Raw genomic sequence first — 21,629 nt, 5'->3', positions numbered from 1 at the left:
ATACGAATCCAACCCAAGTGATGATGAGAGAATGAATCACCTCTCATCTATTTATACAATCTTTAATGAGTTCAATTTGCCTAATTTGGCCTAATTGAGCCCTAAATAATAAAATAATGTGCAATAGTAACATCCTTTGGTGACGAGCCCACCAAGATAGCTCAATAACATAAGAATAAGCCTCTCAAGACAGTAGAATGATCAATAAAATGAGTTGTTGGCCCTTTGAGGAGGCCTAATGAAGTTCAGAGTGCGCCATGACATAAGAATGGACCTCAAACATAGTGGACAAGGGGTTGGCCCTTCATTTTCCAAGCATATCCCTGTGGTGCTCCCAAGTGGGTGTGGGACACAAGGACATCCTCATGGTTCTCCAAGTGGATCGAAAATGTTTGTAAACCATCTGTAAGGGCTAGGATGATGACATAAGCCCTAATACAGCCTCATCTGGACCCTGGAACATCTGCCAAGTGTATGGTGCAAGTGTGGCATCAGTTGGGCATGGTGAACTAGGTGCATAATCCTCATCCAAAAGGTGGAGCACGAGCAATCAATGAGTGGTGTTGGGAATGTGAAATTTTTTGAATCTAACAAATCATAAATCCTATTGTAGTAAACTGATTTGCAATACCTACTTGTGTTCTTCATTTTAATAAGTTATTTTTAGAATATTTAGAAAATATTAATGCAAATACACTGCAGCTTACACCAATATACAGATCAAGTACTGAAAAAATAAATGAAACAACCACACAAAGAACACACTTATTTTTGGACTAAATGTACCCAGAGAAATCCAGTGTGGGAAAACCGGTGAGCAGATATCAGGGTTTTATTATTAAGCATATTTCTAAATACAACTAGGGTGCCAAAGCTCACCCAATAGAGAATAAACCCTGCAGAAGTACCTCTATCCGGAAACAGATATTTTGGCTGATCCAGCTACTAGATAAACAGACCCCACAGGTGACTGCGTTGTCCCCAGTGTTGTGCAGCGATGGTTGCTCCCAACTCTGCGCTGGAACTGCGTCACCTCCTCTAGGATCTGCATCACCCTCCCAGTGAGCCTTCTCAACTCATAAATCGATCTGCTGAACTGACGCCTGATCTGCCTCACAAAAACCCCAACACTGCCTTTAAGTGACTGTGCAGCCCTCCAACCTTTGTGTCACCCTCTTGGAGCTGCGCTATCTCTCTCTGGTGCTGCACTGCCTCTCTGTTATGTATTCTCGGCCTTGGACAAAAGTCCTGCTGCCGAACAACCCCTCTCTGCACTAGAAGCTTACTCCAAAATTCTCAGCGAACCACGACCCAGAATTTCAATCTAGCTCAAGTGTTGCTATGTGTGTGTGTGTTCTCCAACTGACCCCAAGCCTTCCTTTATACTTTTCCTGTTGAGAAATCAATGGCCGTGATCTAATCTCTAATCAACAGTGAAGATTAAATTAGACTTGATCCTCGTCACTTAGAAGCTTCTCACCCATATTTACATTAATTCACTTTAATTATTTTAATTTCCTAAGTTTTAACTTAGGCACCATTAAAAATAATTAATTATTTGAATAACATGCACTCTGGGTGGAATTTCTCCAAACGATTTATGGGTCTTGGAGATCTCATGTGTTCTAGCCCCTCCACAAAATTTTGGAGCTAGAGCACATCCGATGCTACCCAAAAAAAGCAACAGGGAATCCATGAAGTACTCTCTGCTATGTTGGAGGCCCATGGCTCTCAACGCTCACCTACAAGTGCCAATGTGGCCCTCTGGAGGGCTAGGACCCCATCTAGGGAGACCAAGCCCCAAATGGAGACCCACCTGCAATCCTGCATAAGATTCAATGCGTCCCCTTGCCTTCTAATACAACAAATCATTAGAATAATCAAGTAAAAGAGCTTACAAGTCATAGAACCAATGGGGCACTTCATAGTGGCATGCCCTTCCATAGTGGCCTTTGGCATGTACAAGTGTCTCCAAGCTCAATAAGGGGTTAATCAAGGACCCTATTTGGTGGTTTCAACTTTTAAAGGGGGTGACATGCATATGGTACATCCCTCAAATGGCAAGTGGAAAATGATATAGTAATGGAACGAAGTGAGGATCAAGGGAATCATCCAGACTACATGTCATGGTACAAGGTAGCTATAATAGGGAAAACCCACACCTAGGTATATGAGTGTAGGAGGGAGCAAAACGTGGTACATGAGTAACCTCGACCTTTGTTCTTCCACCCTTCTTCATATGCCTTTTGCCTTTGATTTATTTTTCCTCATAACTGCTCTAGGCTCCAGGGAATGAGAGCATGTTGTGTAATATAGCAGTGGATACCCCCTTAAGGTAGGGCAGTTCATCGTGCACCAGGGATTTGGGACAATCATGGTTCCTTAATGATAGAGGGGTCTCATCTTGGGCCCATAGGAACCAGGGTGATGGCCATGGATAAGGGGTAGAGCTCACGTTTGGCTTTTTCCCACATGCTAAATTTGTATGTCCAAGCCATCTTTTGCATTTTGTGGTACATTTCCTATTGAGAGTGGCCAAACTATGCTTTTCCTTTTCTTTTTAGCTGCATCAACCTTCGAGCATCGTTTTGTGCCCAACCCAAGCTGTGGACAAGGGGAGGGGGAGGCTAACCATATGTGGACCCAGATGGGAGATGAGATGAATGGGGCTAAAATGAGTGGAAGGGAGTGTTGTATATGGTGTCAGGAAGTGGGACCACGCAACCAAAATCAAGATTTCCCATGTAGTGCCAACCCTAAAGCTAATGGACAGTAAAGAAGATTCCACGGGACTAGGATAGAAGGCTAACCACGAAATCAGGCAGTGGAGACAAGACTACAAACCTAGCCCACTCTTTCCACTGAATCCCCCCACCAAAACATGCCCAAAAGTGCCCATGACAAGGAAATTTACTCAACTACACCAATGAAAGGTGTTAAAATTGGCAACTAGGGCCAAATTCCATTTTGGGCAGCTCCTTTGAAGAAGATAATTGTGGCAATGACTTCCTCTTTCTGAGGACCAAAATCGATCTAAAGATCACTAAAATTGGATAAGGGAAAATATATTTTTGAATGCAAGCCCACTCATGTGTTACTCATCGAGGTCGGCTTGGGGTTAATTAACCAAGTTAAACCCCACTCCATCTCCTATTAATACAAGTGGCCTCCATCCTCATTAGAGACATCCATATCGTTGTTTTTCTTCTCTCTGAAATTGGTCGTTGCCCTAGGAGATAAAACAAGGAGGACAAAGATCATGTTTTGCGCCATTTTGTTTCTTATACAATTCTGGGTCATTACAGGAAAAGGTTGCATCCTTGAGAAGGATTTATGGGCAAGTTTTTGTGACTATTTTATGGAAAACCTTCCCTATAGCAGGCCGAGTTCTTCAGTGAGGAAGTCGAGGCAGTTTATCATTTCTCAGGAGCACTCCATTGAAGAACTTGATCTCTTAACTATTCTTTGGACTGGTGTTGAAGATGTTTTCCACTTGATCACTAAGTAGAAATTGGAACAACAGAGAATGTCATCTAATACTAGAGAAATAGGGCAAATAACAATGGTGTTGATATTACAGATGTTAAATGTTTTAACTCAGGGATTTGATGTGAGAATAGGTAGATTATGGACACAAATAGAGGCAACCTTCAAACAAACAGATACATCTGGGAATGAAGCATGAAGCAAGAGCAGTTGGCAGCATCTAAAAAAACTGAAGCATTGCAAAAAGATGCCAATCAGTAAAAAGAATTTAAAATACAGTCACAGATTGGATATCAAAATCTGCTCGTGGAGATAACTTGCAGAGATCTTTTTTTTTCAAGAACACAAGGAAAAGATGGCTCATCAAAAGACTTTAAAAAAGAGAATGTTGTGCAGTCAAATATAGCTCAGTAACTTAAGGAGAAGCACAGAAATACAAAGGAACTCTGATCTAAAGAAAGATAGCAAGAAAGAAAATTTCAATGGCATTTTTCTCTTGATTCGGACTATGAAGGCCTCTTAATTCTGACTATGGAGACAACAGAATATGGATTGAAGCATAAAAATGTGGACTTGAACACTTGGTGTGTGGCTATTTGAAATCTGTTTGTAAGCATTGAAGTGGAGCATCTTTAAGTATTGTTGAAGCCATGATAAAGTAGTTCTGAGGCATGAAGAGGGGATAATGTGCTAATTGATGATAAAGCATCAATCCTTCTATCTTGAGTAAAAAGAAGAGCACTATGACAGGGGGAGTAATAGACCCATGAAGATCTACTATTCATGAAGAAGAGTAGCAATTTGACAGGGGGAGTCCCAGAGCACTCCTTTTCCATTGATGTCAAAGGGGGAGAGAAGAAGAATATTTCCATCGATGACAAAGGGGGAGATTGTTGACCTAGATTGTCATTGATGTGATATTCTAGGATACTAAATGAAGACATGAAGCCAACGAGAAGTAGAGCAAATCCATGAAGAAATAGGAGCAAGAAGCCAAGGAGCAAGGCCCTCAGGAAAGCCAAGCCATGAGTAAGAGTATTAGAAGAGTTAACACATCAGAGGAGTATTGCAGAATATCAGAGCAAGAGAGGCATATCGGAAAAGATATCAGAAGCCATCAAGGTATGAAGGTATCAGAGAAGTTCATTGAAAGACATTGCAAAGCCAAAGGAAGACCTATTGGAGCAAGAGGAGCCATATCGGGAGTATCGCATGTATTATATGCCCAAGAAGTCCCGCAAAGAGGAAGAAGTCATCAAAAGAGAAGGAACAAAGAGGAACACGCATCAGGAGGAGAAGCCAGCGGAAGAGCAGTTAACAGAGGAACCATATCATGAGATATCGGAGGAATATCAAAGAAGAGCTATTGGAGCAGTGTATCAGAAGCCATAGGAGCGACAAGCCAAGAGCAGATAAGAGCGGAGCAGTGTATATATATCAGGGAAATCACATCGGCGGGGTCCACATTGAAATCATTAGTCCCGAAGGAAGGCAGTTTTATAAACAAAAGCGGGTTATTGGGCGAGAAAGAAGTTGTAAGTGGTATTTAGGGCTGATCACCCGATACCATTCATCGACCGACGCGTGGCAGGAGACTGGAGAGAGAAAACCGCTTTATCGGGCGGGTATTCCTCTCGCAAGTTATCCACCCGAAATCAATATCAACTGTCAGATCAAGCGGGGTTGATTGAACGACAGAGATATTTTGAGCAGCTTTGTTGGTCGGGTGAAGTATCAACTGTCGGATGGGATGGTAAGATCTACAGTGGAGGATTGATCCGAAAAAGGCAAACATCGAAAAATGTCCAAAGGCTGTAAAAAGGCAGAAAATGTAAGTTACGCATGATTATTGTGTATTTCTATTATATAAACATTATAATAGAAATAGCGCAGATATAAGGATTTCATGTGGTTAAATTTTATATAACCAATGTTATAGAGTGGGAAGGTTATATATATACGGACCCAACAGGTGTATTAACTTTTGTTTATTGATATATCGCATCCACCTATAGGAACTCTCATATCGCAAGTTATAAAGGGTTGTCACCCCCGAAACCTCCGATTGCGATAATATATGCGGACCCGCGGCTCCATTATAAACCGCCCTAATATAATATCGCATCCGTTGTGTCGCTAGTCTCTAAGGGATGTTAAATCCGCCGATTGCGATGGAGCTACAAACCCGACTGGACCATTGCAATATGATTTAATATATTATCGCATCCATCGCATATCGCAAGCCTCTTGTAAAGCCTTGCCACATTGAAAGCGTCGATTGCGATATATATATATATATATATATATATGGACCCGACGGAGTTATTAAAACAGTTTAAAATAATATCGCGTCCGGGTATCAGGGAATTGGCTATGTTATGTGCAAATCTGCCGATTGCAATAAAGTTGTGGAGGAGTGGACCCGATGAAGTTATAGATGCGGGCGTAATACATTTGAAGTCCGGCTAAGTGTTTCAGAGCGAGGTTTTCCGTGTATTTCCTGTGCATCCTTGTATTCCGATATATTGTATGGTCCCGGGTTTAAAGGCTTGAGGCCTTGTCATATGAAAGTTGCGATTGCGATTGGATAGTGACATGGCATGTGGGACCTCTCTGTTGGTACAGTCTCTCCAATGAAATCCTCCGTAAATAATGATTGAGTCTATTGTATAAATATTAAAGAAAAAAGGGCCTCTCTGATATTGTTTAATATGCAACATTTCTTTGTAATTCGGCCTCGTCTGTATTTACGTGTTCTGTGAGTATTGGAACACTCGAATAGACAGAGAAAGCTAAAGCGACCAGAGGAGGGAAGCCAAAAGGTTGAGCAAGCGTTGAGGAAGCAGAACATCGAGCGAGTGTTGAAGAAGTCAAAGCTCAAGCGAGCAAGGAGGAAGCCAAAAGGTTAGGCGTATCAGGCTTCTATAACAGTGAACAAGGAAGGTTCAAAGGGTGGTTGGCGAACTGGAAGAAAGGAGCAAGTCGTAGGTCCAGCCGGACAGGAGGCAGTCGAAGGACGAGCAACTCTGTGGATCGTGTTACCTTGTGAAAGACTCAAACCTGTGATGAATTAATCAGGTACATAATACATTCTGAAGAACAATTCTATGATATAATAAATAAAATTTTATCTGACATCGTTTGAAAGGAGCGGTAGCCAGCATTGGCATTGAAGCATATGTGATTTTGTTTCTGGGAAGTATGAGAACAGTGAGAACAAAGGCTTGAAACAGAGAGTTGGTTTTTGTGCAGAGCTTAGTGTAGCTAATAGTAGACTCACTAAAGTTGTGTGGAGATATTATCAAAGATCATGATGGCTATTTGATATCATCATGAGATAACTTTTGCAGACTCTGTGTGGACAGTATGAAGAGTTGTAAAGACTTCTTCATATGAAGATTGGTTGCCATTGATGCTGTAGCATGGAGACTACAGTGAAGCTGTAAACAGACAGAATTCAGTAAAGAAGAGTTTTGGGAGCAGAACATTAATATCAAACATGCCTTGAAAAGATTGGGTCAGAGCCCTTGGGGTTGGTGCCTCAGAAGTTGAAAGGATTGGTGTCCTTGGAGTTAGTGCTCCTATATCCAAGGTTGGTGCCTTGACAATAGAGGGTTGGAGCCCTTGAGGTTGGTGCCTCAGAACTGGAAGGATTGATGTCCTGGGAGTTGGTGCTCCTAAGTCCAAGGTTGGTGCCTTGACAAAACAGAGTTGGTGCTCTAGAGGTTGGAGCCTCACAAAAGTCCAAGCTGGTGCTTGGCAATAGATTAGAACCATATATATATTGTATCTATTTTATTGCAAAGATTATATTAATAAAAGAATTTATTCTTGTTGTTCATCTTATATTCTGAATATAAATGTTTTAACTGGTAAAATAACAATTGAAAAGAAATATTGATTCACCCACCCCCCCTCTTAGTATTTCCAACAGATTCGGCCTGGTACACCAAGCCAAACCCCTGCCCGAGTCGGCTAAGTAGAAGAACCGGTCCGACAGTCGTTCTGTTACTGAACCGGCCGAGCTGGACACTAATTCGGCAGGTTCGGTAACGGACCAGCCGGTTCGGCCGAGCTAGTCCACGGGGAAAAAAGGTGGCAACTCAGACTTCAAACTCAATTTTTTTTTAGATTTTTTTTTCTTAATGCCTCTACCCCTCCCAAGCCTATAAAAGTGACCCAACCCCCTCACATTTACTCACAGTTATATCATTGCATTTCTGAGGAGTTTGTGAAGTGTTGGAGTTGGTTTTTGGAGCAGTAGTGAGGAGAAGCCATGGTTTTCCCCGTCTAACTCTGATTCAGAGTCTGAGCCAGATGATCTTGCCTTGTTAAGCAGTGGTGACTAGTGATGTTTTATTGTAGAGGACATTTAGAGCCTCTTGGTTATGTGTTTTTGTTCAGATCTCTATATATTACATGTATTGGACAATGCTTTGGGTGCCATTTTGATATAATACATATATTCATGAGAATACTTTGATCATATGTTGTCTTCTGTCTATATTCTAATGCTTTGAGTTTGGAAACATGAATGAAAATCTTTAAAAATATGTTTTTCATAAACAAAACAAATATATATATATATAGATTTAATGTATTTTTACAATGACCGAGTCATTGAAATCAACTAGGCCGAGTCGATACAGAGTTGGAGCCAAAGTCGACCCTTGGCCGGTTCCGAATCCAAGTCGGAGTTTCAAAACTATGAGTGGAACACTCCAATAGATATGCCCAGAAAACCCATGTGCACCCTTATTGACCAACTTTGACCAACCATAACTCATCATCGGAAGCTCAGATCATAAAATCTCTTCAAGACATGTCTTCATCAATGTTGCACGAAGCGGGAGCGAAGCGGAAGCGTTTTTTGGAAGCGGAAGCGCGGAAGCGTCATTTTCCAAAAATCTAGGAAGCGAAGCGTCCGCGGAAGCGTCTGCTATATATATATATATATATATATATATATATATATATATTTATATTTTTTTGCATTTATACTCAAAACAAACATCCCAAATACCAAATTAATTGTAGAAGACATGAAAACATGCATATTTTTGCATAAATCAAGATAGATATGGCATCCATGATTCCATTGTAGTTACTAGTATGTACAACAATCATCTATATTCTAGCTATTACAAACATACATCAAATTTTTAAGCATATTATAAAACATAAAACATTTAAGCATATTATAAAACATAAAACATAGAGCATATTATGATTTATCTAGCAAGTGAGCAACTGTCAACATTTGTCATGTCCAAAATTCAAATAATAATGTTTACAAAATATGTCACTTGGTCACCGCCAAGCCAAAAAGGTTCAAAATTCAAATTCACAAGTCTACAAGTCTAATGAGTAATCTATGACAAAAAGTAGTAGATTGTGAATATATCTACTAATCTCTCCTCCTTCCACCACGAATAGAACGTGGTGGCGGGCCTCCACGTGGTGGCAATGAAGAAGATGGTGCCTGTGGAAGTCGTGGCACTGAAACTGATGAAGAAGAACCCCCTGTTGTTGGTGTTGAACCATGGAACCTAGGAACCAAGGGACCAGATGGGGGTGGGGGTGGTGGCATATCAACACGGTCATCATCATCCTAGAATCGCTCAAAAAATTCATGCAAAAAAAAAAACACTAGTTAACAAAAAAATTAAAAACATGAATTAGAGAAATGCTTTATAAGGGAAAATTGGAAAATTCATACCACAATGGACATACCTGGATAAGAGCATCCTCTAATTGCTCTAGTCGCAACACTCCATCCTCCAAATTGGGCTCCTCTGGATTCTTGTCCCAAATCAACAAGTCTTTATTAGACTTTGCATCTTCACAGTAATGGGACAACAATCGCAAGTTGTAATGAACATAAACCAAGCTCTCTGCCGGGTCTAAACTCAACCTGTTCCTTTTAACACTGTGGATGAAAGAATAAGAGCTCCAACACCTCTCTGCAGAAGCAGTGTTTACCACCTGTGATAGCACCCGCAATGCCAAACTCTGTAGAAGTGGAGTACCCCCTCCATGCATGTTCCACCACTCAAGAGCAGAAAAAGTCTCTCGATCTTTAATTGCATGCATGCTCCCAAATGGACCAGTGTTGAGCGTATAGTTGCTCACCTGTCTTCGTACCAATGCAGCGTCCTCCTCATCAAGGATTAATTTACTCAATGCAGCCATATATTTTTGGTGAACCTCTTGATCTTGGTGTGGTTTTCTCCTGCTTCCCCCCCCAGGTGCTGGTGTTGAAAGCCATGATGGATGATAGTATTTAGGTGTCAAAACATATGCTAATGCATGCAATGGAATATTTAGCATTTCCCATCGGTTTTGCACCTCTACACGAATATAATTGTACAAGGTGGTATCTCTAGGCTCAACAATGTCTTTAATCTGCCCCAACATGCTATCCATTTGCTCATACACCTCCCTAATTACTGGTCGATCTGAATCTGCAAACTTGATCATGTAATAAATTGGTTTGGTGAATTGCAAAACATATTTAACCTGTGACCAAAAGTAACTGTCAAGAACAGTGTCCTTGACTGCATTAGCACCATCTGTGTCAGTGTTAATTTCATCCCATGTTTCAGCACACACCATATTAGTTAAAGCTTGTCTCACCTTCACTAGCCGCCTAAAGGTGAGGTAATAACTAGCAAATCTTGTCTTTGCAATTTTAAGCAATTGCAACTTGGAGTAAGTGCCATAGAAGTAGTTTACCCTTGTATGCCCTGTGATGAATTTAATGAGCTGCTTCCCTTTCCTGTAAACCTCAGCAATCCACCCACATTCTTTGTGTTTCACAATATCATGCATCAAAAGGTTCAATGTGTGAACCAGGCACCCAGACCAAAAGATGTGTGGATGAGCACGCTCAATAATTTTTCCTGCTGCCTTACAATTTGCTGCATTATCTGTGATCACTTGAACCACATTATTCGGACCAACATCTTTGATTGATTTCAATAGGAGATCTGCAATGTTTTGTGCAGATGCAGTGATGGAGGAGGAGTCATGACATGCAATAAATACTGCACCACTAGAAGAAACACCAAGAACATTTATCAAATGTTGGTTTCTAATATTTGTCCACCCATCTGATACAATGGATACCCCAGAATCTACCCACTCATTTGTAAAACGTGTCAAAGCTCTTTGAACCTTAGCTTTTTCTCTTTCTAATAACATTGTTCTAGCTTTCTCATAGTTGGGGGCCTTGTATCCTTTTGGGGCTTCATTGATGGCCTTTACCATTTCATGCCAATAGGGAGAGCGAAGCACATTGAATGGTACACCGCAAGCACAAAGAAAACGGACTATCTTTCCATCCACATCATCCCTCCCAGCAACATTAAGGAAATCCCCTATTGTTCTTCTACCTCCAGAGCTTGCAGAAGTACCATGAGGAGATGAGCAACTACCAAATTTAGAGGTTGCACTTGATTCAGAATGAGTTTTTTGTTTCTTGTTTTTTTGTTGTGCAGCCATCTCTATTTGGATGTATTTTCTTCTTTCTTCAGTTGAAATGTTTGGGCAAATTTGTACCCCCACAGAACCCTTTTTTTCATCACTGTCCAGCACCCCACAAAGATGCCTCCTCAGACGGGTATATGAACCACAATATGGTTTTCCTCCATGACAACCATGAGGGCACACAAATTTGTAAGATCCACCACCCTTTCCCCCATCAAGTTTGGTCACATAGTTCCACAAGGGTGTTGATGTAGCTTTCCCATCTTGTGTTTCAGTGTCCCCTTCAAGTTCATCCCCTTCCTCTTCAAACCCTTCCTCCTCATCATACATTGGGTCACTACTATTAGGACCATCACCAATGTCCTCTTCTGTTTCTTCCCTTCTATTCCTCACCCTTGCCATCATTAAAACCAAGAGTGGAATGATACATAGAAGCCAAAAGAACACCATCTTGGAATATGGATATAGGTGGTGGACAACGGCAACCTGTAAATAAAGGAGCAAGTAGAAACAATGGGAAAGAGTAGGAGAGGGAGGAGAAAAATACAAAAAAAAATTCAAAAAAACAAGGGAGTTTGGGGTTTGAACTTACCTCTTTAGCTCTTGTAGATGAAGTCCTCCAAGCTCTTGCTCCAAGCTCCTCCTCCTTCTCCTAGCTCCTCCTTCTTCACTCCTCCAAGCTCTCCTCTCTTCTCCTCTCCTTTCCTCTCTTCTCTTCTCCTCTCCTCTCTTCTCTTCTCCAACTCTCATAAACTCAAAGTGAGAAAATGAGGAATGAATGGGGGCTTTATTCTTTTCATTCCTCACCTTAACCTCACCCTAACCTACCCCCTTAAGGTTGAGTGAACATAACTTTAAAAAAAAAATTTAAAAAAAAATTGTTTTTCTCCCTTGGGCGCGCCCCTTTCCGCCGAAGCGTACGGAAGCGTGCGTGAAGCGCACGCTTCCTGCTTCGAAGCGCCACGCTTCGGCGGCCCAAAGCGCCGTACGAAGCACGCTTCGGAGCCGGCGCTTCGGAAATTCCAGGAAGCGCAAAAAAATTTGCGAATCGCGCTTCCGAATTTCCGAAGCGCGCTTCGGAAGGCGCTTCCGTACGGGGCGCGCTTCGGAGCGGGGGGGGGCGCTTCGTGCAACACTAGTCTTCATCTCACTGAACACTTCAATCTGAGACTAAACTGACGTTTTGACCACCAAGACCACTTTGCATTGGAAACCATGAACCGCCTTTGGAAACGTGAAAGTTGCCACAAAAGATTGTTATGATTTGAGAGTTGTTATGAGGGACACTGCACCAAGGTCAAGGTCACTTATAGACTCCAACCATGTGGAATGACGTGGGTGCACCTTGGCATGGGCTCGACTGGCCCATACACTAGTAATCATCCCTACAAATGCAGGCTATCCCCAAAAACCATGGTTCCAAATGATAAATCCATTAAGGTCCTCCAACTTGATTAGGGGCAAGATCACCTCAAGAAGACTATAAGGGACAAGACATGGCCCAACCAAACTACAAAGATACAAACTCAACTAACAAGACACGGGTTTAGGATGCCTAATACATGGCCTTACATGGTTGTTACATGGCTTTAACTTGTGACCTTGGGCTTACAATGGTGGTGAATGTTGTACTTTGAGAATTTCTATGTAACCCCACCGACAGAGGGGTAACAGGAATCATGAATTATGAATGTGCAATCGATTTCAACAAATATAACAAATCAATTGTCATGTGAAAATCACAAGCTCTTGTTCATATAATGGATATTGAGTGGGGATGAGAGTCTATATTGCAAACTAGATACAGGAGTGTCTGTTCTCAAAAGACTCAACAAATAAACAAGGTGGGCTTAAAAGACTTGAAATAAGCTTTTTGTAGGAGGTATATTGAGTGGGGGATAAACCAAGAGATCCCTTAAATGAAAACCCATATTTTGCTAGTGTTAGAGACCTAACCTAATGCTTTGATGCTAATAAATGTATGAGCACATATATAGAAACACAGAAAACATGACTACGGACACATATCAACAAGAGTAATATGCATTACAAGTTACAACACATAATGCCCAACTCATCTCTTTACATGCCTTTAAATATTTATTGTAGTAACAATAACCACTTTGCGAACTGTTGTAGGCCCGTCAATATGGAGTGGAAACCACTGACCAAGTCAAGCATTGATATAGTAATGGGGGCTAGGGCAGTGAGTAGATGGCCATTGATATATGTCATCTCTAACCATGAAGATAATGTTGAGTGGAATGCAACTCATGTAGGAATACATGCAGAAGTACATCTATGTTACAAGTCTTCTTCACTTGTCTTGAAGTCTTCATATGTTCATCAGAGGGTTATCTGAACTCCCGGGCTGTGCTGAACCTTATTATTATCACTTATGTCTGTACTGCACGAGTGCAATATATACTCTTGGTAGAGTAGATGAAAATAACACATACCCCAACTACCCTTTGTTGCTATCTCTCTATTCCTTAACTCGTTTTCCAAGCATGTTATGGTTGCTAACTTAAAAGGAGTTGTCTTTAGTGCGACTTTTTGGAAATTTTTCTGGTGGTTTTTCCAATCAAATTTCTCTAAAATCCAGCAGTAATTTATTGAAATCACAAGCTTGATGGGTAATCCCTGCACAATCAAAGTGTCCTAGGGGTTTTTCAGGGTGCTGAATCCAAATATGCAGTTAAAAAACCAGTTTAAATAACACAAATCAAAATTTTACCTCAAATTTTTCCACCAGATTCCAGCACCAGAAAGTCCAAAAAGTTGCATTAAAGACAACTCCAACTTAAAATGCTGCAGGTGGGCAAAGGAAGAAATCATTCCTGAACTTATTGGCAATATATACTCTTGGTAGAATAGATGAGAATAACACATACCCCGACCACACTTTGTTGCTATCTCTCTATTCCTTAAATCGTTTTCCAACCATGTTATGGAAGCTAACTTAAAATGCTGCAGGTGGGCAAAGGAAGAAATCATTCCTGAACTTATTGGCCGTATTGAACCAAAGGATGTTGCCGTAAAAGTCGTCGAGCTTCTTCAATCTCCAAGCACATTAAAGAATATGCGAGCAGCTTTATTGAGAGCGAGTAATGAACAGAAGCAAAGGCTAAAACTCAATGAAACAGAACTTCATGATGGGCCAGCCATTGCCATTGCTCGTTTTGTTGATGATTTGGTGAATATCTGATCGAATAGGTATTTATCATTTTCTTTGACTGATTCTCTTGGTCATGACCTTGCAATTGTTTGTAACTCTCTATTTGTTTATTTATAATGTTTTAAAATAGGAATGGGCAGGAATCCAAATTATGAAGCTCAAGCAAATAGCTGAAGTGTCCTTCTGCTGACTATTATTCCTTTGAGTAGGCTGGCCTTCCTGTGAAAAGCTGGATTACAATTCAAAGGGGAAATGTATGAAAGAAAGAAAGAAATTACTTTTAATGTCCATGAGTCTAAAGATAGCTTATGGGACAGATTGTTTCTTCATCTGTTTGATGTATTCGGCCCTTTTTCTATGAAGCTTGGTGTATTAGTGTGGAAAATTGAGAAAAATCAATGCTATTGGAAAATGGAAGAATCTATCAATCACTTCTAAATCTGCCTATCTTCGAAATTTACTTATCAGGTTTAAACATACGAATTCTTAAACGGAGGAGAAACGAAATCAGTACATCTACATGTGTTTTCTTAAGGTAGCTGTTTGTATATGTGTGTGTCTTTGACAACATGAACATCGTGGATTTGGAGCCAGGAGAACTTCAAGGGTAGAGTTGGATTTCAACCAATATGGACAGTTGATAGAATTTGAAACGAGATTCAGATTTCTCAGTTTATTTCTAAGAGATATAATATGAAGTGGGTGAGAAATTTAGAACTATATTAAGTGGTTGCTCCAGGATTGGTGATGCATACCCAAATTTATAAGAAAGTACTACTATGTTGTAATGTCACTGCACGTGGAACAAGAAAGAATTCATTGTGATTTGAATAAGAAATGCAAAGAATGACGTTCGAGCAATAAATATAGTGTGTGAGAACCTGAAAAAAAATAGTTAAAATGCTGAGATCAACCAAACATAGTATTCTTAACAGCCGACATTTTCATTTAAGAATTTGCTTCTTGACATCATATTTTATTGTGATGATTATTTCATAGAGGGAGATACTAATGGGTTTTTCTTCTATATATGTTGTAATTATAACCTCTTGTCTTGTTTACTTTTCCTAGGATATATATACGCGTTTTCGTTCTCACTTTATTTCGTACAAGTCCATTATATTTATCCTTTTTTTCTCACTAAATGAATGACTTTGGAACACATAAACAGGTCTTTCCCACAGGTCTGAGCTTCCCTGACAATGGGTGGGCTTATGTACAAATAAAATGCCAATGGCATTGAAGATGTGAAATTGTAGAAGCTAAAAGCATTTTTTTTCCTAATATTGGGATCATGTTCTTGTAGAAGCTAAAAGCATTTTTTTCCTAATATTGGTATCCTGTTCTGGGAGAAGCTAAAAGCATTTTTTCCCTATATTGGCATCCTAAACATGATTGTAACTATTACACAGTAAACATATTTGATTTTAAGTAGTAAAAGCTAAAAACTTGAGTAGAAGAAGATATTTAAATTAATAATTAATTGGTAGATATATAATTATATTTAAGCTTATGAATGAAAGTTATAATGAAAACTATTATAGACTCATTTTATCTTAAAATTTACTAAAACATCACGGGATTAAAAAATATAAACATATTGAAACATAAAACTCATCAACATAATATTATTATCATTTTAGGTAATATATTACCACGGGTCTCCAAAGAAACATATCAGAAATACCATAAAAATATTGTAAAATTATTAAAAATATTGGCGAGAATGAACTTGGACCTAAAAGAAATTCTGAAAATATTATACAAATCAATGACCTACAAAATTTGGAAAAATAAAAAAATATAATGAGAAATTGGAAATTCACAATACTAAAAGCTCAACGTTAACATGGATATATACTAACTTATTTCATTATTATTGTAATTATTATGATCAACTTTATTATTTTATATATATATATATATAAACTTTTTCTTTAAATTAAGATTGATGTCTTCCATTAGGGATCTATAATAGCCACATTTCATGTTATCCATGTCCATTATATGGTAGCTTGTACATAACATAGTTATGTAAAGCAAGAATATGTTTATCAATGTAAAAGGTGTTCTAATACCTTCCAATACCTCTAATTATTATTTCTTTTCACTCATCATTCATACATCATGTGTGAGCATTTCTTGTGAATTAGTGGAGAGTTTCAACAACATGAGACTAAATTAAAAGAAGAGTGAAGCATCACTGTTATTAAGTATACTTCATCTCAAGTAGGTTTTTTTAGAGAAATTTCGTGGAAGTGAACTGACCCTATAAAGAGGACTTTGTCAAAGAACTCTTAAACAAATTAAGGGAGTGGTTTGCATGTTTGAGCAGTGATCTAGTTTAGAGGGATAGTTATATACATGGAGGGTTAGGTTTTTAGTAACAATCTATGTTGAATTTATATTTTTCAAAATGTTATTTTTTTGTGACTATTGATCATTTTGTATCAACTACCCTATAGCATTACACATTTTTTGCAAAGAAATTCCCTAATGTTCGAGCAATCAGAGATCTAGAATTAATCATTCATTAGTCTATCAAAGGTGTAACTCCAAATTCTACAACCATGTGGGCCATTGTAAAAATGATTCTAGTATGTTTATAAAGCCATGTAAAACACCTGTGTAAGTTTAAGAATTTTTGTTAACGAGTTTCATCCTAAGGAGTTTTTTAACCTCGTTAATTATTTTGTACATGAAATAATTAATAGAATTTTTCTCTCACATATACCCCTAAAGCTAGGGTGTGCTTTGATAGTGATGCCTTAAGTAAGTATTAGTGTATCAAGTCTATGTGTAATTATCATATTAGATCATGTCTTAAGTCTTGCAAAATTTGGTTAAGTGTCTATTTTTAATTATTAAGTTTCCAACTAGTCAGAAATTTAATAATTTGGGTGTAAATTATAAAATCAAATGTTTGTAAAAGTTGAATGGGGTAGAGTACTCACGATTAGAACCTCTACACCTCAATTTTATGTCTAGACACCTTTTGAGGATTGAAATTATGTCTATCCCCTCAAATTATTTTTACTTTTGGTTTTCCAGAAAGTTTATTTATATTATTAATAGAATAGGAAAAAAAAATGAAAATCAATAGAAAAGGGAACAAAAACCAATCAGAAGCCAAGGGAATAAAACCAAACAAGAGGGTAGATGAGGTTTGATATTAACTTGTAGAGGCTTGACCTGGTCTATCCAGAAAGTTGTTGAATCCTTGCTCTTTCCTCTTAGCCGCCCCCCAACCACCCCCCTCATTTACCCTCTTGTCTGGTTTTATTCCCCTAGCTTATGGTTGGTTTTTGTTTACTTTTCTATTGATTTTCATTTTTTTAATTTTATTTTTAAATATATTACATTAAGCTAACCTCTTAATAAATTAAAAACATAAACCTAAAAAGAATATTATTATAAGAACAAATGGAAATTATTAATAGATTAGTTACATTCTTTTTTGGATAAATAATGTTTTTAAAAAATTTAACTAAATAGACAGTAGTAGACATCCATATTTAACCCCAATTATTAGACATTTATATTTAACCCTAATGATAACTTACATTCAAGTAAAATGAATATATTTAATAAACATTAGTAAATTAAAAAAAAAAAAATTAATACATTAATAATTGGATTTGATATTATATATATATATATATATATATAAACTTATTTAACAAATTAACTAATTGATTATCTAATTAATAAACTTTCATTCTTATAATAATTTAAGTTTATTTGTAGAATTCATGGGGTCCCTTAACAATCATTTAGGATATTTATTTAGTTTTAAATAAAATGACTAATTCTAACAATTAACTAATTATTTAATATCTTTCCCCTAGTTCTTGGTCCAGTCGGTTGTAGTTGAGGTCCAGTCCATTGTAGTCGTTTCATTTGGTCAAAAGTAGTTGTTTTTTTCTAGCTGTTTGAATGACTGGTCTCTCTATTTAACTTGTTGCCATGATTTGGTTCTTCAACTTGTCCTGACGATGAACCACACTCACTAGTTCAAAACACATCGACAAATGGATTTTGATGTGATTATTGTCGAAAAACATGTTCATAAATCTAATTATTATTATGCATAAACACAATATAAATTTAAAATATAAACGGGTTTACGAACACTCAAAAAAGAGGTATAGTAAATAAATATAAATATAAATAAACTAGAGGTATGGTAAATAAATAAAACCTCTTTTTATATTTACTTCATGAAGCCTATGGACCAAATACCATATTCATAAAAGAGGTATAAAGAAGTATGGTAAATAAATAAAAATATATCAAATAGGATTAGAAATAAACATCTTATTATATACCAAGTCCATGGGCCAAATACCATGGTAAATAAAAGAGATATGATAAATAAATATAAATATAAATAAACCAGAGGTATGGTAGATAAATAAAACCTATTTTTGTATTTACTCCATAGACCTTTTAATACTTACTCACACTCAAAAAAAAAATTATTTAGGTGAAGCCTATGGGCCAAATTATTGTTAATACTATGCAAAAAAATATTATTAACCCTAATATTCATATTAAAAGATTAATATTCATATTATTATTAAATCTAATATTCATATTAATATTATTAATTTTAATAACTTTGGATTAATACAATATTAAATTTGTTATATTATAATATATATTAATATATTATGATATATATATTAACTCTAGATATATATGGAGGGAAGAACAAAGACGTAGAGTGATAGAGGTGGAGAAATATGAGGAGTGACAAGAGATAGATGGAGATAAACTGTAGGAGAGGGCAAAGGAGGAATGAAGAGAGAGAGAGGTAGAGAGATATACAAATATGGAGGGAGTGGGGGAGAGAAGGAGAGAGAGAGGGAGATAGTAAGAGGATTGGAGGGTAGAGAGAGGAAAGTAGGAGAGATAGGGAGAGAGAGGAAGGATGAGAGAGGGAGTTGGAGGAGGGGGGGACGAAGGAAAGAAGAAAGACAGAGAGTGGGAAGTGGAGAGAGAGAGGGAGTGACAAGGGAGAGATGGAGAGAGAGAGTGTATGTTTAGGGGTGAGATAAAGAGACAAAGAAGGAGAGATAGAGAGAAGGAGGGATACAGTAACATAGTTAGAGAGAGAGAAAGAATGGGGGAAGAGAGAGGGAGGTAGGAGAGAAAGGAAGAACGAGAGACAGAACTTGAGAGAGAGGAGGAGAGTGATGGGGGGAAGAGAGAGAGAGATAGAGACGGGAGAAGAGAGAGGGAGGTAGGAGAGAAAAGGGGAGAGAGGAAGTATGAGAGAGCGGAGGAGAGAGGGAGGCAAGCAAAAATACATAGAGAGTGATAAGTGGAGAGAGGGAGTGACAAGGGAGAGATAAAGAGAGAGTGTGTACGTTTGGGGGTGAGATAAAGGGACAAAGAAAGAGAGATAGAGAGAATGGGGGAGAGAAGGAGGGATAAAGTAATAGAGTTGGAGGGTGGAGAGAGAGAGAGAGAGAGAGAAAGAGGTGGGAGAGAAAACGAGAGAGAGGAAGGAAGAGAGAGTGGAGAGAGGGAAGGAAGGAGAGATGGATTTGGAGTGGGAGAAAGAGGGAGGTAAGAGGAAAGAAATAGAGAGAGAAAGGTGGAGAGAGAGAGGGAGTGACAAGGAAGATGGAGAGAGAGGTAGAGGAGAAGGGAGGGAAAAATATATAGATTAGAGAAAGAGAGTATGTTTTGCGGGTGATATAGAGAGACAAAGGGAGATATAGTGATGCAAGCCTAAGTTGCAAACACCATAATGATGCAGCCTAAGTTGCATATACCCACAGTATGCAAATAAAATTTGCATGTCACACTATGTGTGTCCCAGGAATTCCAAAATTCCTTACTTGGGGAAACCTTCCTTAACCCAAGGTTTAACCAGTGGAAATATAACATCTGATGAAAACCCACTTTACCAAAGTTTAAGTCCTTAATCAAAAATATTTCGTCTAACTATCTCAAGTTTTGACTTTAATAAATCTTTGAGCGAAACTTCACACAACCCTTCATAAACTTTGGTTATTTCTTAACTTAACCAGAAATACACTAATCCCGCTTATTTCTATTATAATTCCCATATAATAGAATATTACATAACCACACTTAAACCTTTATCTTTCTGCCTTTATTCGAATCTTTACACATACATCGATGCTCTCCTTGGCTCATTAGATCTCCGTCGTCGATCTTATTCCTCAGTCCGACAGTTATCGCATCACCCGATCATCAACTAACCCCGGACAATCTCTACCGTTGATCTGCTCCGTCCGATCCAACGGCTGTCGCGTCACCCGATCACCAACAAGCTTGGTTGATCTTCACCGTTGATCAATCCCGCTCGATCCAACGATTATCGCGCAATCTCGCGCAGAATTAAGCACAACCTATATCAGAATGAAGGCAGGCAAGAAAAGTGGTTTTCTCTTTCCTCCGTGTGCTACGTGTCAGCCGCTAAGGCTAATCACATAGAATTCTGAAATACCATTTACTACCTTTAGGCCACGCGAGAAACTGCTTACCCTTTGCGAGACCGCTTCATCCTTTTCTAGCACGTGGGTTTAATCTCTGTCGTCCATCTTCTTGACTTATTCTGCGCAACTTAATCTTAGCCACTTATCTCCCTTGCTCTTGTTCATTGATCTGATTGATCCAACTACTGCGCTTCGCTGCTACGTTCTTCTATTTCTTATTGTATAACATCTCATTCAACTTTCTTCTTATGTATTTGCTTCCACCTGACGATCTTCATTGTTTTTGAACTCGATCTCCGCTCGCGCCTTTACGCTTCCTTCACCTTCACTGTAACATTAAAGGCTTCCTCATGTACTATCTATGTGTAAAGTCGTAACACTCCTCTCTGTGCCTCTTCTCTAGTTTTGTACACCTACAACCTATGTTACGGAGAATTACTCAAGTTCAAACAAAACTTATAATTAAAATACACATCACACAAACTCAGAATCGAATTATCTATATTAATAAACAAACATTTACACACGAATTTCTTCTTCGGTCTGATCTTCTATATCATTGGCCTTTCTTTCCTGCCCGTAGGCTTACAGTCAAACCTATCTAATCTCACTCTAACTAACTCACTAACTCTACCTCCCTATTATGCCTTATAGGCTTACATTTATACAAAAGGTTTTGTTTAACCAATTCTGGTTCAAATCCTTAATCTGTTGAACTAAATCCTGAATATCCTCTAAGTCCACTTTTAACTCTAGTTATCCCTAAGAATCCTCTCTAGTTCCACGAATCATGACACCACTTTCTAATCTAAGACTTACAATTGATTTCCAACTCTCTCGCCATCACTCGTGTTCTCCTACATTCGAGAGCATTTACAAATATACTCACAATATCTAATTAATCCTTATTCTAATCATTCAAAACATTAATGATTACATACATAGGAATCCAACTTCCTTGAAAACACAAGACCCCCCAATATAACTAAAATGTAATGAAATTA

The 21,629-nt window shown here is 38.4% G+C and overlaps 2 protein-coding genes across 5 annotated transcripts in view; one reads left to right on the top strand and one right to left on the bottom strand.

The window, feature by feature from the left end:
• The window catches only part of LOC149195646 (uncharacterized), a 452,486-nt gene extending 437,466 nt beyond the window's left edge, over window positions 1-15,020 (top strand). Inside the window, exons 12-13 of one of the 4 annotated variants that reach the window (XM_089408655.1) lie at window positions 13,951-14,190; window positions 14,621-15,020. In XM_089408655.1, coding sequence (XP_089264781.1) covers window positions 13,951-14,182 — 232 coding nt within the window. In that variant the 3' untranslated portion in view covers window positions 14,183-14,190; window positions 14,621-15,020. The other 3 variants (XM_089408656.1, XM_089408653.1, XM_089408654.1) reach the window with 3 other exon arrangements.
• Window positions 8,711-9,631, bottom strand: LOC149195647 (uncharacterized). Its single transcript, XM_089408651.1, has 2 exons — window positions 9,220-9,631; window positions 8,711-9,097 (listed from the first exon to the last, which is right to left on the bottom strand). The coding sequence occupies exons 1-2, from the start codon at window positions 9,577-9,579 to the stop codon at window positions 8,894-8,896; spliced, it is 564 nt and encodes a 187-aa protein (XP_089264777.1). The 5' UTR covers window positions 9,580-9,631; the 3' UTR covers window positions 8,711-8,893.
• Window positions 15,021-21,629: the final 6,609 nt, after the last annotated feature.

This window comes from Pinus tabuliformis, chromosome 2_2 (genome assembly GCF_031772625.1).
Source record: "Pinus tabuliformis cultivar Carrire ecotype Pingquan chromosome 2_2, CPIR1, whole genome shotgun sequence".
Classification (NCBI taxonomy): domain Eukaryota; kingdom Viridiplantae; phylum Streptophyta; class Pinopsida; order Pinales; family Pinaceae; genus Pinus; species Pinus tabuliformis.
This window is presented reverse-complemented; position numbering and strand designations above follow the sequence as displayed.

Coding starts and splice junctions, on each gene's coding strand:
- LOC149195647 (XM_089408651.1), bottom strand. CDS start 9,579: ATGCATGCAATTAAAGATCGAGAGACTTTTTCTGCTCTTGAGTGGTGG. Junction 9,098..9,219: donor TAGAGGATGCTCTTATCCAG/GTATGTCCATTG, acceptor GAGCGATTCTAG/GATGATGATGACCGTGTTGA.